Source organism: Lutra lutra, chromosome 16 (genome assembly GCF_902655055.1).
Source record: "Lutra lutra chromosome 16, mLutLut1.2, whole genome shotgun sequence".
NCBI lineage: Eukaryota > Metazoa > Chordata > Mammalia > Carnivora > Mustelidae > Lutra > Lutra lutra.
Window position 1 is genome coordinate 50,891,148 of NC_062293.1, and position 16,791 is coordinate 50,907,938.

The 16,791-nt window shown below is 45.8% G+C and overlaps 1 protein-coding gene and 1 pseudogene across 1 annotated transcript in view; both read right to left on the bottom strand.

The window, feature by feature from the left end:
• LOC125086710 (serine/threonine-protein kinase ULK2-like) overlaps window positions 1–2,175 on the bottom strand; it is an 82,375-nt gene extending 80,200 nt beyond the window's left edge. The window contains 2 exon segments of the mRNA XM_047706042.1: window positions 721–813; window positions 2,040–2,175. Coding sequence (XP_047561998.1) covers window positions 721–813; window positions 2,040–2,129 — 183 coding nt within the window. The 5' untranslated portion in view covers window positions 2,130–2,175.
• A 5,839-nt stretch (window positions 2,176–8,014) lies between these two features.
• LOC125086711 (pre-rRNA-processing protein TSR2 homolog) lies at window positions 8,015–8,338 on the bottom strand (annotated as a pseudogene).
• Window positions 8,339–16,791: the final 8,453 nt, after the last annotated feature.

A 16,791-nucleotide genomic window follows, 5' to 3' on the forward strand; every position in this document is an offset into this window, starting at 1 on the left:
TCTTAGCTCAAAGAGCTGTAATTCTTACCAAAAAGCTCTCCACAGAGTAGTAGTTTTGATGAAAGCTGGTGTGAGGTGAGAGCTCTTATGTTTACATCAGCTTGGGGAACAGAGTTAAATACACCTAAGCCAGTTTCTTCATTGCACAATTTTTCAGATTTTCTTTACTGAGCAAAGTGCTTTGTGACTTTCTAAGAAGTATGCAGTAAACAGGATTTTCCACATATATTTGAGTGGGTGACGATTTTTTTCCCCAAAGCACCTCACTTGGATAACACGGCTTGTGAGAGATCTAAAAAGACCACTTCCGAGCCATTTTTTTTTTCGATTTACAAGGAAAAAAGATTCTATTCCCCACCCCAAGTTACTCCCCCCAATACTTAAGTGTCACCTGAAAGAGATCAAGAGAAGGGCTAAACGGATAAGAAGACTGTGCCTCTTCTCAAACAGTAACACAATAACTAGAGAAAAGAAGAAATTAGAAGCTAAAATCAGTCTTCACAGAATCCCCCTAAGTGCTGGCCACAGGCCACAAACATCTATTCTTAAAAATAGCTTCCGAATACTCAAATGTCTCAAAAAACAGAGCATGCAAAAATGAGAGCAACAGGTGAAAATTCTCAAACCTGGCTCCAAGGGCCAAAATTACTAAAGATGTCATCGTGCATTAATTTAAAATAAGTTTTAACCCAGTATGAAATACCACATAAAGCAACATACCTTTAAGATCTTAATTTCCTTCCCAAGCAGTATTTGTGATTTTGACAAGTTCTTTTTATTAATACTTTTAATAGCTACCTCCCAATCAGTTTTCTGAAAAGGAAAAGTAGTGTTACTCCGGGAAATTGTTTTACAGAAACATCATCTACAAGGTGTTCTTAGCAAATTCATAAACACTGGGGGGGGGGGGGGGGGATGGAAAAGAATCTGAATCTCCAATAGGAAAAGGATTTCATAAATTAAAAGCTAATGTCCTACAAGACAGCCAGTAAAAGCAGTAACTACGAAGACCACATAGTAACCAGCAGGAAGTGAAATAAAGGACAAAGTTTACAGCCACTTTAAAGTTACAGAGAAATGCAGATAATAAACTGGAAGGAAGGCGGTATTTGATCGCCTGGCAAGATTTAGCCCTCTTTTAATTACTTTCCGTTGAGTTTGCGGTTATTCTCATATTAAAAGAAAGTAAGTTTTTATTACTCTGATAAGAAAAAAAAAAAAAAAAACCAGCCCACTTTTAACAGGCCCCTTGCGAACAACAAGAATTTGATTATTTCAAACGCCTCTGATTATTTCCACTCCCTACATGCTCTTCCCAATTTTTTTAGATTCGAAAACCTCGTGGGACCCTGTTTGTGGAACAGCAAGAGCTTTAAGACATTTTTGAATTTGCGTTCATGTTTACTGGGATGGAAAAAGGAAGCGTCCAACCATCTTTTCCACCCGCCAGTCTAACCCCACCAAGGGAAGGTGGTACGGGGCTCGTCCGCGCGTAGAGGAACCAATGCCGGGAAATGCGATACCACCCCGCCCCGAGTTTGAGAAAGTCTCGGGCTAACGGGAAACCAGCCCGTTTTCCGCTGGGTCTGCAATTATCGACTCAAAAGTGACAAGCCCTGGCAGCCCCGGGCACGGAAAAACCTAAGGTGCGTCCACGCCCGAGCCCCGAGCTGGGCAGGGGACCGTACTGTCCTTTCGGACTCGTATCCTGGGCACATTCAGGTGGAAAGGCAGTCCCCGCGGGCCAGGGCGGTGAGCCCCTAAGTGCACTCCGGTTGCCAGGCACTCTGCAAGGAGGAAATCAGAGGCCGAGCGGCCCGTCGGTAGGTGGAGCGCTGCCTAGCGGCTTCGGCCTCAAAACAATCCTCGCCCGACCAAAAACAAACCCCGCGACACTGACAGCGCGCACAATGGCAGGCCTCAGGGCGGCGAGCCGACCCCGGGGGGGCCTCTGCAACCGCGGCGTCGCCAAGTTTCAGGATCACCAGTCCGGCCACGGCCCACTAGACCCCGGCCTCGCCCCCGCCGGCGGGGCTCACCTGGCGGTGCCGCCCCCGGAAGACCACGGCGAAGGCCCCGTGTCCCACGAGGTCCCTCTTGCTGTACTCGAAGTCGCCCACCACCTCCATGGCCGCGCCCCCGGGGCATACAGCGGGCGGGCGGGCGGGCAGGAGGCGGCAGCGAGGCGGGCCGGGCTCAGCACCGCGGGCCCGCCGGCCCGGAGCGCGCCCGCGGGCCGCCGGACTGGGGCAGCCGCGGCCCCCGGCCCGAGCGGACACTCATGCCGAGAGGCCGGAGCGGAAACGGGGAAGGCCTCCGCGCCGGGCCGGGATCAGCGAGGCCTGGCCCGGCCCCGGCCGCTCCTCATGGCCCGGCCCGCCGCCGGCCGAAGGCTCCCTTGGCGAAGCGGCCTCAGCGCTGCCCGGCCAGGGGCGCCGCAGCCGTCACTGTGCGCCCCCCGAGCCGCACGCGCGACGGGGAGAGGTGCGGGGCTCGGTCCTCCCCATTCCCAGCTCGTCCGGCCGCGTCGGCCCCCTCAGCCCCGAGTGCTGCTGCGGAGTCGGCCGCCGCCCTAGGACCAGCACAACCACCGTCCGTACGCGCCTCCCTGCCTCACAGCGGGAGCCAACGCACACGCGCGCGCCGGCCGCTCCCGAGCCGACTGCCGGCCCTCCGCGACGTCAGCACGTCTTGTAGGACGCAGCGCCCGCTGAGGCCCGCTCCCTCCGCCAGGAAAATGAGTGCGTGCGGATCCCGGGGCGCGGCGCTGCCATGGAGGCCGGTCCCCCAGTGCCTCGCCCAGGCGGGGAAGGAGGGTGCGAGCCGTTGGAACCACAGCTCGTTACGCGCTGCAGCCTTCGTGCTGGGCCTGGGAGCAGATTCGAGCCTGCCACGCCCCGGGCTGGAACCCACTGGGAGGCGGGCTTTCGAAAAGCGGGTCTTGAACCCCCAACTGCAGGAGGGACCGGGCATCTCTTGCGCAGTACAGACCTCAGGGAACCGGTCAGAGCAAAGGAGCATATCCTAGAGTCCGGCTTTCCCCGCGCCCTCTGAAAGCGGAGGTCGTGCTGCCAAGCTGCGTGTCTTCCCCGACCTGTCTGGGTTTACTCCCCAGGGTCCCTGAAGATGTGGTCGGGCAGGGGTTTTGCACATTTTGGGGGTGCCTTGACTTCTGTGAGAAGCTGAGGACTGCTCAAGACCCTCTTCCCGGAGAAATGTTTATGCACGCAGACTCGGTATTGAATACATTTTCCACGGCCCTAATAATGAGAACCCCTGCTTCTAGCCACCAGATATCCTGCTAGTTTGCTCTCAGGCTTACCTTTGAATAGCTTTAAGGGAGCTTGCTTTTCTCCCTGATTATTGAAGTTCAAGTGTCAAAGAACTTACCTGGCAATTTTCCTCAAGGAAGAGTCTTACAAAACCTTTTTATAGACAATAAACTTAAAAATATCTTAGAAAACTCAGACCCCATATATCCCGGTATGTTCAGTTGTTTAGTATATTTGCGCTCAGGTTATCCCCTACCACCAGAATTACATTTCCCACCCCAGGTCCATCGCGGCAAACTGAACTGAAGGCGGCACAGAGATCCTAAGAACCTCCAGCTGGAATTCTCAGAGGAAGAACCTCCCTTCCTCAAACCTTCAAAATGTAGGGTCTTGGAACTCTTCTATCACTTCTGTGCATAACTACGTCATTCTACCCCTATCTCAAAATCTAGCCCAGGTGAGTGTTAGACACTATGGAGATCTGGAGCCTTCCAAACGGAAAAGCAAATGAAGCAAATATGCACAGAGACACAAAAATTCATCTGGAAATGATTCTTTCCCTGTTTGAAAGCTTCTTTATTGTAAATGTTTAAATATGGATATTTAAATAGGGTATAGGATATTTTTAAAGGCTTTTTGTATTTATTTGAGAGAGAGAGAGACACGGGATTGATTTCAGGACCCTGAGATCGTGATCTGAGCCAAAAGCAGAGGCTTAACAGGCTGAGCCACCCAGGTGCCCTGGAATATAGGATTTAATGTGCCAATCCCCCCCCCCCCACGACCACCAAAAAAATAGGTCTTCAGGAATGTGTCTTATGGGCTGTAGGATTCTGAATAAGTCACTTATAACTTCCTGTGACTCAGTTTCTTCACTTGTAAAATGAAGACAGTAACTGCCTCATCAGGTCCATCAAATGAGTTAAGCATGTGAAGCATTTAACCAGTGCCTGGGTTATCCAAAGAACAATTTAAGAAACTGCCAGGTAAGTAAAGTGAAGTCAAAGCTTTAGGCAGTACTTCCCAAATCCCAGACCGGTGCCCTCAGGACGGTTCCCCCGTCCCTCTTCTGTGTACTCCCCCAGTAGCTCTCCTGTGAACAAAATCAAAGCTGTTCAGCTCCAGGGATGGACCATCTATTCCCACATAAGGGTGGTTTATCAAACACATGTCTGAAGAATTCTTCCTATTCTTTCTACAATTCCAGAATTGTTCCCTACAGGAACAATTAGCATACATTTTCTGGATAGCAGGGAGCAATGGGGAGGTATACATCTAGACTAGGTCTGACAGCTTTTCCCATGTTGTACTTGGCAGTCAGCATCTCGGGGAGCACAGGGGGTACTTTCCCAGGCTGCCCAGAAAGTGGCTGAAGATGCTGCCTTCAGGGTCTGTGTGCCAAGACGCCCCTCTGGGGGTTAGTACCAGCCGGGAGCAGCACTCTGACTTTCCTGCTGGTCACCTCACTGTCCAGATGAGGACAGGTATACCCTTTGTCATCTAAGTCAATGGATATTTTACACATATCTGTGTCTAGGACCTTTTGTCATGAGACATAATTCATAACCTAGCCTTGTTCACAAGGTCCTATCCATTAGGAGTTGATGCTCACTATAATTAATATACAATTTTGAGCTGTTTATATTTAATGTCATTAAAATTACATCCCCAGGGGCGCCTGGGTGACTCAGTGGTTTAAAGCATCTGCCTTCGGCTCAGGTCATGATCTCAGGGTCCTGGGATGGAGCCCCACATCAGGCTCTCTGCTCCGCGGGGAGCCTGCTTCCTCCTCTCTCTCTGCCTGCCTCTCTGCCTACTTGTGATCTCTGTCTGTCAAATAAATAAATAAAATCTTTAAAAAAAAATTACATCTCCACACTAGGACATTACAAATTTTATTTGACAGAGAGAGAGAGAGCACTAGGAGGGGGAGCAGCAGGCAGAGGGAGAAGCAGGCTCCCCACTGAGCAGAGCCCTGGGATCATGACCTTAACCAGCTGAGCCACCAGGTGCCCCTCAAATCCAAATTCTTAAGGAAGGGATTCTTATTGACCCACCTTAGATGAGGTGCACTGAACAATCATCTTAAAGCCAGGGACTGGAGATGAGGGAAGCAATCCAAGTTGTGTAACTAGGACTGTTCCCAAGGCAAGTCCGCAGGTGTAACAGAGAGGTGGGGCAGGGGGTGTGGGGTGGGAGGAAGGTCAGAGAGATGCTCCCAGAAGAAGGGACTAGACGGACAACCCAGAAAGTATTCACCATGGGTCAAATCCAAGCTTTCTTCAGGAATGGAGGCAAGGGGGATTTTAGTTTGCTTCTGAAATCACTCAGCGTGACTAATCTGAATCACTTTCATTGGTCTTAATTTGTCCAGTTTAACTCTGTGTGTGCACATAAGTATAAATGTGCCTATTGATAAGCAATTGAAATGCGTCAGTGCTAGTCAGTAAACTGCATAACAGTAACCCCAATAAGAGGTAAAATGAATTACTAACATAAATTCTAGTATAAACTTCATCAGCCAAATGCTGTAGGATGTCATGGTGAGAAAAGCGCCTCTTGGAAAAGTAAATGTGAGGAACATTAGCAGCCCAGTCTCCTGGGCAGGGAAGTACTGGAGATCTAGGAGAATCGCTAGTTTATCATTCTCTTCAAATGACATCATTGCTTCTATTTCAGTTCTATTGTTTCTACTCTGCTCCTGCTGCTGAGGCTTTGAATTCTTGGGAATAGTTAGTATGCAGGGCTTTGGCATTTATACATGCATGAATTTATAATAAATTATTGAAATAAACACATAAAATGAAGAGACAACAAGACTTGGATATATTTTGTAAGGCTTTTAGGAAATATCATAGTCACAATTCTTCTGAATCATAAAGACTTCTTTCGGTATTATACCCAAAATAGGCTTCAGCCTAGGAATTTGCTGGTAATATGACAACTCTGATAATATGACAACAGCAAGGAGAATCTTTCCATATTGTTCAAGAACTGGAATAAAATTTGCATTTCTAAAATGACAAACAGTTTAATTATTTCACCCAAGATCCCGAGTAGCTTATTTTTGCTATTGCATAACTGTTGGACCCAAATGGTGCTCACAGTTTGGATCATTAAAAGTTAAAACTGCTGGTGGTACCTGGTGGCTCCATCATTAAGCATCTGCCTTTGGCTCAGGTCATTGATCCCAGGGTCCTGGGATCAAGCCCCGCATCCGGCTTCCTGCTCAGCAAGAGCCTGATTCTCCCTCTCCCATTCCCCCTGCTTCTCCCTTTCCCACTCCCCCTGCTTGTGCTCCTGCTCTCACTGTCTCTCTCTCTCTCTCTGTCAAATACATAAATAAATAAAATCTTTTTTTTTTAAGTTAAAACTGCTAAACATGTATTTCCTAGGAACAGCCATAATGTTCTGTTCATGCTAACAGGCAAAATACAGAATATTTGCAAACATCGCTGAGATAAATTGCAAGGAACATCATGAGTCAATTTTTTTCCAAGTAAAGCAACTGAAATATTAAAACTCCTAAAAGAAATATTTTATCGACATATCCTTGTGATCTAGAGCTTTGCGCCCTCTTGTGAAATGCATATCGACTGAAATGAGAAAACCCTGTCCCAAGTGGGTTTGCAGAAACAGGGGCTGACCCAGAGTTGGGCGCAAGGTGATTATTAGAAATTAACACGGGTGGCAGGAGGGGCTGGGAGAAACATTGGCAGAGAGAGAACTGGGATGCAGGCTTGACCAAGCCTGGGCCACGGCAGCAGAAAGCTCTGGAGCGAAGCCTCAGACTTGACTTACACTGAGCCAGAATGCCCAGCTCACCTCATCACCTGATAGAGCTGAGCTGCAAGTGTGACCCCTGTGGGCCAGGCTGCTGTCAGGCCTGAAGGAGCAGAGAGCCGAAGGCTAACCGAATTTCCCCAGCCAGGCAGTGCATCCTTCCTCCCCGAGCTCTGGGCAACACATCTCCAAGTCAACTCCAGTGTTTTGGAAAACTTACGGATCAGGCTGTACAATTTCTATCATTGTCAATGACACGCCTATTGTTTCCCATACAAGTATTTTTGATTTGCTTTGTTGTTGTTAAAGGAAAAAAAAAAAAAAAACAGTTTATTTTGGAAACTTTCAGAGGGCTGCTGTGCTCCATTTGTCCATCTGTTTATTTGTGCAAAAGTACCAGGCTGTGGGGCGCCTGGCTGGTTTAGAAAAGTATGTGACTCTTGATCTCGAGGTCGTGAGTTCAGGCCCCACCTTGGATGTAGAGATTACTAAAACAAATAAATAAACTTAAAAGAGGAGAAGAAGAAGAAGAAGAAGAACAACAACAACAACAACAACCAGGCTGCTAGGGTGGGCCAAGAAACTAAGCTTTGAAATTCTTCTGAATAGTTAGAAAGCCTCTCTGAGGCTGAGTATTAGTTCTCCTGCCTCTCCTGTTTCTTCCCAAGGGCACCTGCCCACTGTCAATCAGCTTGTAGCTTCTCCAGCCACACCCACACCCACTCATCCCCCTCTCAAGAGGCACTGTGTTGGGAAACCAACAAGGGAGTGTGGTGAACCAGGTCCCATCAATCCCAAGACCAAGGATCCTAGGGCTCTTCTTCCCCTGGTGGGAGCTGGACAGGAAGGGGAGTGGGACAGAGGGCAGGGATGGGGTAACCAGTCCAGAGGACCACAACCCTCCAGAAAACTCCCACAAACAACTAGCAAACAAAGGCACAAACCATTCCCAGTTCCACTTATTTCCTTCTCCCAGCGATGGGCTGGCCATCCTGGATTCCATCCTCTTCATAGTCTGGGAATCTGGACCAGAGGGTTCAGGCTGGGGGCAGACCCCTTGTGTCCCGGCTACACCATCCCCAACTGTGACCTCCATCTCCTCCTTGCTGTCTGCCTCTTCCTCATCTTCATCTGGCTCTCTGGTGGCCCTGCCCTTCCTCGGGGTGATGCGGGAATTCATGTCCCTCCAAAGAGCCCTCTCCACTCTGGAAGTGGAAGAAATGGTCTGTAGCTCCAGGCTTATGCGCAGCAGACTTCCATCCTCCTGAACACATCACACCCATTGGTCATGAGCTGCCCCATAAGCTTCCACCTTATCCCGCTCCTGGTCCCAGCTGGTTGGTAGGTCAAGGTCCAGTGAGTGAGCCCTTATTTTGCAGAGGTGTGCACTGGGGAAGAACTGCTCCATTGTACCCAAAGACACTTGGCCTTCTCCTGGCCATACTCCCTCTGAAACTGTTTTCCATATCCGTCTGCAAGGCTGGTCGGGGACCCTTAGGGCACTGGTGCATCTCCCCCAGGCCTGCCATCACCTGGCCATGGACCCCACGTACACGTATCTTAATCCTGTACTTACAGTGTATAATTGAAGGCTTGGAAGATTGTTTACTGGTTCTTATAGATGATGTGGTGCTAACGGGAATAGCATCTAAAAATCAAATCATAGGGGTGCCTGGGTGGCTCAGTCATTAAGCGTCTCTGCCTTCGGCTCAGGTCATGATCTTAGGGTCCTGGGATTGATCCCTGCACTGGGCTCCTGCTCAGCAGAAAGCCTGCTTCTCCCTCTCCCACTCCCTCTGCTTGTCTTCCCTGTCTTGCTGTCTCTCTCTCTGTCAAATAAGTAAATAAAATCTTCAAGAAATCAAATCAAATCATATATTGAATTTGATGGTCAGTGCTCCGGAAAAATGGTTTCAATGAGGAAGATGCATGTGAAAACCTCATTTTGTTTTGCACATGTGGTGCCAGTGTGATGCTAGGGAGAAAGTCTAGCATTTCAAAGTTTTAGAAAACTTTCAGATGTTTTCACGTGATGCTTAGTCACTGTGTTCAGTCATCACTGGATGATGCAAGACATTTGCAAATCAAGTAACACACTTCAAATCTTCCCTTGATAAATGTTGTAATTACTACCCTGTGCAAATAAACAGCAGGGGGAAGGAAATAAAATATTTGAGAGCAGGGATTGAAATAATGACAGCGGGATGAAGACTTGGATCTCGATAGATAGGCTGTGATCCTAGAATGACAAAGCAGTTAAAAAATTATATCAGTTGGAGTGCCTGGCTGGCTCAGTCTGTAGAGTGCCTATCGAGCGCCTATCTTAATCACGGGGTCGTGAGTTTGAGCCCCATCAGGAGGGTAGAAATCACTTAAAAAAAAATTCATTTGGGATGCCTGGGTGGCTCAGTTGGTTAAGCGTCTGCCTTCAGCTCAGGTCATGATCCTGGAGTCCTGGGATGGAGCCCCACATCGGGTTCCCTGCTCAGCAGGGAGTCTGCTTCCCCCCCCCATCTCATGCTCTCTCTCTTACTCTCTCTCTCTCAAAGAGATTTAAAAATCTTTAAAAAAAAATAATAGAAGAGTCAGTGCTTTACAAGATATTGCTGAAACTGCCGGATCAATTCAATGGTCCTCAAAGTGTGGATTCCTGAAGATTTCAGGCCATTTCAGGGTTTCCATGAGGTCAGACTGTGATGTCTTCCATGTATTTTCATAAAAATATGAGTTGCCCTTTATGTTGTATTAATATTGGCACTAAGTGCAAAAGCCACTTTTCTCAGTAAATTTGTTTTGGAAAATATAGTTATTTTTTTTACAATATGTTATTTGTATCCACTTCTAATGGGCTTATTATTGTTGTCTTTAAATAAATTAAGAATAAATTTATTTTGTGTTTCCTAGTTTTAATTTTTAATACAGTAAATATGTTGGGTCTTAAAGCTAAACAGTTTGAGAACTGCTGGATTAATTAAGTCCAGATAAAAGTGATTAAATATATAAATCTGAGGACAGGAAACTATGACAAAGCAGTGGGTGAAAGAGAAATAAAGAGAGATGGTATGCAATTAGAAATAAAACAGGGGTGCCTGGGTGACTCAGTCAGTTAAGTGTGTGACTCTTAATTTTGGCTCAGGTCGTGATCTCAGGGTCGTGAGATCAAGCCCCACATCAGGCTCTGTGCTGGGCCTGGATTCTCTCTCCCTCTGCTCCTCTCCCACCTCCACCCCCGCAAAAGAAAGAAATAGAAAGAAAGAAAGAATCAATCCCAAGGGAAAATCTTGGTTGTTTAATTACATAATAAGGAAATTATTTAATACACAAGTGACAATTATAGTAAACTTTTAAATCTTTCTATTTATCAAATGCTGAAACTGTTCAAATGATGTTTTGGCCTCATGGATTGAGGACGAACAAAAAGTCATAAAATTATGTCAATAGATTCAATACGACATACAAATAATCTTATATATACTTGATAATAAAGATGTTGAATATATTTTTAAAATCTCTGAGATTGGGGTGCCTGGTGGCTCAGTGGGTTAAGTGTCTGCCTTCTGCTCAGGTCATGATCCCAGGGTCCTGGGATCGAGCCCCACATCGGGCTCTCTACTCAGCGGGGAGCCTGCTTCCTTCTCTCTCTCTCTCTCTCTCTGCCTGCCTCTCTGCCTACTTGTGATCTCTGTCTGTTGAATAAATAAATAAAATCTTTAAAAAAATAATTAAATCTCTGAGATTATTACAAGGATTAAGAAAGGATTAAGAGTTAATATTTTAAGATTTTATTTATTTATTTATTTTACTGAGAGAGAGGAGGCAGGGGAGGGGCACAAGCAGGCGGAACAGCTGGCAGAGGGAGAGGGAGAAGCAGACTCCTCATTGAGCAGAGATCCCCCCACACACAAGCAGGGCTCCATCCCAGGATTCTGGGATCATGACCTGAGCCGAAGGCAGACCCTTAACCAACTGAGCCACATAGGCACCCCAACAACATAATTAATATTAAGAGACATTTGATACTTATTAAGAATATTGAAATTATTCTCAAATTAAGAATACTGAAATACCTTATGACTTCCAATTTAATGGAGAATTCCTAAGGAGAGTTTACTATATTCTCTATGGTTAAAGCATGTTCTGCACAGAGCCCTCATTTAACTAGTGACAGTCAGCCACATCAGAGAAATGATCATCCAACAATTTCAAAACATTAACAAATCATTCACGATTTTCAAAGTAATTTAATAAATTATGCTACATCGTATATGTGCTAATAAGAAGCTTTGTGGTATATTGTTTCATTTACTCAGATAATAAAACAGGATGTTTAAATTTATTATTATACTTGTATATTAACATATAACATTATTTATATTAAATAATATAATTAATAAATAAATAATTAAATTATTTATATTAAATAGAGGGGCGCCTGGGTGGCTCAGTGGGTTGAGCCTTTGCCTTCAGCTCAGGTCATGGTCTCAAGGTCCTGGGATCAAGCCCCACATTGGGCTCTTTGCTCAGCGGGGAGCCTGCTTCCCCTCTCTCTCTGTCTTCCTCTCCGTCTACTTGTGATCTCTGTCTCTGTCAAATAAATAAATAAAATCTAAAAAAAAAAAAATACTGTTAGATATTTTTAACATCACCCTGGATACAGAAATGATTAGGTCCCTGTCCTCAGTAGCCTCTCAAAGATGAATAAAAACTGTTCTAATAATCTATTGCTACATTGTAACAGTTAGTTGCTTAAAACAAGAAACTTCTTTTTTTTTTTAATATTTTACTTATTTGACAGAGAGAAACACAGTGAGAGAAGGAACACAAGCAGGGGTAGCTGGAGAGGGACAAGCAGGCTTCCTGATGAGCAGGCAGCCTGATGCGGCATTCGATCTCAGCACCCTGGGATCATGACTTGAGCCAAAGGCAGACGCCCAACGACTGAGACACCTGGGCACACCACTTTCCTTTTTTTTAATTGCTCACTGTTCATTCCATGCATTAGGAATTTGGATGGGGCCCATCAGGCATGGCTCATCTCTGCCCCACAAGGTATTGGCAGTGGTGGCGTCACTGGGGTTGGAAAATCCAAGACAGCCTCTCCTGGGTCATGGCTTGACCAGCTGGATTGGGAGAGTCAGATTCATTCAGAGACACCCTCAGGCCCTCCTTCAGCCACTGCCTCCACCAAAGGGCAGCACTATCCCAGCTTGCAGGTTTAGTTTTATCTGCTTTGTGTAAGGCATCTTGCACTCTGCGTGTGTATTCGAGAATCTTCCAAGTTGTCACTTCATTCTTGTTGCTTTTCTTTCTCTCTTTCTTTTTTTAAAGAGGCTAATTTCATCTCAGCCTGCAGTTTATTTTTTTTTTTTAAGATTTTATTTATTGGGGCGCCTGGGTGGCTCAGTGGGTTGAGCCTCTGCCTTCGGCTCAGGTCATGGTCTCAGGGTCCTGGGATCGAGCCCCGCATCGAGCTCTCTGCTCAGCAGTGAGCCTGCTTCCCCCTCTCTCTGCCTGCCTCTCTGCCTACTTGTGATTTCTCTCTCTCTCTCTCTCTGTCAAATAAATAAATAAAATCTTTAAAAAAAAAAAAAGATTTTATTTATTTATTTGATAAAAGACACAGTCAGAGAGGGAACACAAGCAGGGGGAATGGGAGAGGGAGAAGCAGGCCTTCCGCTGAGCAGGGAGCCCGATGCGGGGCTCGATTCCAGGCCCCCAGGACCATGACCCGAGCCAAAGGCAGACGTTTAACAACTGAGCCATTGAGGCGCCCCTTCTTTTTGCTTTTCAATACTGCATGGTACAAAAACACCCCAACTTGTGTGTCTGTTCTGCTACTGATAAGCATTTTTAAAAAAAATTTTTTTTTAAAGATTTTATTTATTTAGGGACGCCTGGGTGGCTCAGTTGGTTAAGCAGCTGCCTTCGGGTCAGGTCATGATCCCAGTGTCCTGGGATCGAGTCCCACATCGGGCTCCTTGCTCAGCAGGGGCCTGCTTCTCCATCTGCCTCTGCCTGCCACTCTGTCTGCCTGTGCTCACTCTGAAAAATAAATAAAATCTAAAAAAAAAAAAAAAAGATTTTATTTATTTATTTGACAGACAGAGATTACAAGTAGGCAGAGAGGCCGGCAGAGAGAGAGGAGGAAGCAGGCTCCCTGCTGAGCAGAGAGCCTGATGCGGGGCTCGATCCCAGGACTCTGAGATCATGACCTGAGCCAAAGGCAGAGGCTTTAACCCACTGAGTCACCCAGGCGCCACACTGATGAGCATTTAAATAATGTCCAGTTCAAGTCTATTACAAATAGTGCGGCCATGAGCACTCTGGGACATGAATCTTGGTGAATGTAGGTATGCATTTCTGTTTGGCATATACCTAGCAGTGGAGTGGCTGGGTCATAGCATGCATACTCAATGCTGATCGATACTCAGAAAGTACATTTCAAAGTGTATTCCAATGTCTATCCCCCCACCAGCCAAGGATGAGAGTTCTGGTTGCTCTTATTCTCACCAGTACCTAGTAAGGTCAGTCTTCTTATCACCTGGTGGCTCTGACTTGACAGATCAGCCTCCTTCTCTTGGAGAGCTGTGAGCCCCATTCTATGCTCCATGGAAATCCCACAGGGCTGGTGTCAGAGGCAGAGGGGCACCCACCTCCCCTCACCTCAAGGGATCCAAACTTCCTGCCAATTGGTCGGACAGACAATGATCTGAAAACCGGTGGAAGTTCATTTGGGGATATGGGTGATGGTTCTGTTCTCCCAGCTCCCTCAGAGTCTTGTGGCATCCCCAGACCCTGAAGCAGGAGACCAGAATCCACATCCTGATTCCTTCCTGCTCTGTTTCCCCTCATCCTTGTCATCACATACCCCAAATTCAGCTCCAGACACTGCACACGAATCATGTCCCAAAAGCATCAGCCCTTTCACACCTCTGAGATGTGGCTGCTGTTGGGATCCTTCTGCCTCAAACAAAACCTCTCTCCTTCTTAAAGGCTCAACCCAAGTGTCACCTTTCTGGAAAGTTCTTCCACATTCCCTGGTCCTTTCTGGATCTCCTCATGGCAAGTTACCGGTGTCTTGCATCAGGGTCTTTGCATCTGCTGTTCCCTTAGCCTGGAACTCTTTTCCTTTCACATGGCCAACCCCTCACCTCCTTCTTATCTGTTTTACCCCTTTGTCTCCCTAGTGTCTGTCTGCTCCCAGTAGAAAGGAGGCATTCTGGGGTCAAGGATTTGTGTCTGCATAGCTTACTTCTCTAGTCCCCGTGCCTAGGAAACTGCCCAACAAAGAGTAAAGGCTCAGTTTATTGAACGAATAAATTTTGTCTTTTAATTTACCCGTCATGCAGTGGCAGGGAACTCCCACAAGCCAGGACAATCTGTTGAAGGCAGAGCTAGAATTAGAATTAGAAGCAACTAATCCTATCTAGATGGAGTCCAATGAGACTAAAATGGTGTTTCAGGTGAATCTGGAAAATGAGTCAGGTGTCCTTGAGGAAAAAAGGCTCCTCAGATAAAGTTAGCAGCTTGTGCCCAGATCCAGCAACCGTACAGAGGCTCGTAGGGCTGGGATATAGGGATTGAGTAACGGATGAAGGAGCTGAAGCCAGAAGGTAAGGAGTGACACAACCTTTCTTCACTCAACAAATATTTGTTTATTACCTGGGCAAGAGAGAGGTTTGGGAGCCGTGACCGAACATGTATGAAATAAGGCAGTGAGAAGGGCTGAGGCAAGAGGAGAGAGGAAGTGGGAGCCATTGAGGCATCTGGTGGGAGGGTACAAAGAAATCTTCCCTGATCTTCTTGTTTGTAATATTCATCTTTACTTGTAACAAAAGCAATAGCAATTCATTGTAGAAAATTTTGAAAAGACAAGGGACATCTAGTCTGGGCATAGATACCACATCATTTCTTGCCCCATCTGTGTATAATTTTAGAAAACAAGAGGGGTCGTGGTAGTGTGCTTATTTTAAGCTATTTTAAGGTTTATTGATGTATTCTCATATGTAGATTTTCCTCCCCCAAAATACAAAGTATCACACTATATATGCCGGCATTTTGTTTTGCTACTCTTTTTAATTTTTCTTCTAATTTTGCTCACCTCCCTCTTCTTCCTCTTTCACAAGACACATGTCAGCAACCTATTACAGATTTTCCCCAGGCAAATATGGCCATATATAAAATTATTTAAACAGACGCTTATAAATATATATGTGGAAAACAGCCTTCCCGTATGTGTCAGAGTTTGACAAACACGAGATCACATAATAGACACTTCCTTGCATTTTGCTATTCTTAGATTATGACCTGATGTAATTCTTTCGGGTTAACTGGAGTCCATCTAGTTAACCCCCTTTTCATGGTTGCATAATGTTCCGCGGTGTTTGATGAAGAAAACAAAGGCAGGAAGAATGTAACCAAAAAAGAATCATCTTACAACATGTGGCCCTCTGATGCACATCTGAGCCACGTGGGACAAAGCATTTCTACTGGGTCTCACGACTAATGTTTTGCTAGACCCCAGAGATTTTCTTATCCCAACCCCCTAACTGATCAGTCCCTCCTCACAATCACAGCTGCACTTCTCTCTGCCCAAGGGTCCTGGCCCTGTGCTTTATCAAAAGCACTATTTCACACCATGAACCTTTCTCAAGAATTCTCTCTTGCCCACCATGCTCAATGACCCCACATCAGCGTGGAAGCAGCAGAAGACATTCAGTCACCCTCTGCTGTTGGACATTCACTGTTCCCTGTAGTGAGTGTGTGTGTGTGTGTGTGTGCGTGTGCGCGCACATATATTTCCCACTAGAAACCATGTTACATTACATCTATACTTTATGTATCAAAGCTTTTACTTCTTGGAATAGATTGCCAGGAATGGGATTACTAGGTCTAAAGACATACAAAGTTTTTTCATTTTAAAGATTTTATTTATTTGAGAGAAAGAGAACATAAGGGCAGAGGGAGAGGGAGAAGCAGACTCCCTGCTGAGCAGGGAGCCCGATACGGGGCTCAATCCCAGGACCCTGAGATGAGGACCTGAGCCAAAGGCAGATGCTTAACCAACTGAACCACTCAGGTGTCCTGGATATATGAATCTTACACTGTAATGGATTTTTCCATACTGCTTTCCTAAAATGCTACCACAGTTCCCATTTCTACCTCTTTAATGTTTTCCACTCTCAAGGCAATAAAATAATGTTTTGTTTTTCTCTAACGTGATTTTTTCCTAGAAACTAAGGAGCCTGCACATCTTTTCATATACTTGTAGACCATTTGGATTTGCTTTTCTTGGTGATTTAATATCTGGCAATGTGTTAGAGGTCTTCTTAGAACTATATGATACACACACACACAGAGACTTTGTCATTTGCCTTGAAAATATTGTTTTTCCAAATCCATAATTTATGTATTGGCTTAGTTTATGGTGTTCCTCAAAACACATTTTTAATTTTCAAACATGTATCCCGCCCCCTCCACCCCCCGCCATCTTCTGAGTTTCCTGTGTGAGTTGGGAAGTGGTTTTATTTTGCTTGTTTGTTTTTTACATTTGATTTTTTAATCCATCTGAGATTTATCTTTTCCTAGGGTAAAAAATGAAAATTTAACAACTTCCTCTTATTAAATAAGGCATCTCCATTTTGTGATGTCTCTGTCATTCTTTCTGCTTCTGTCTGCTGTGTTGGGCCCTAGGATGACCTTGACAGAGGCGGTGTGTATAACCAACATTCTGTAG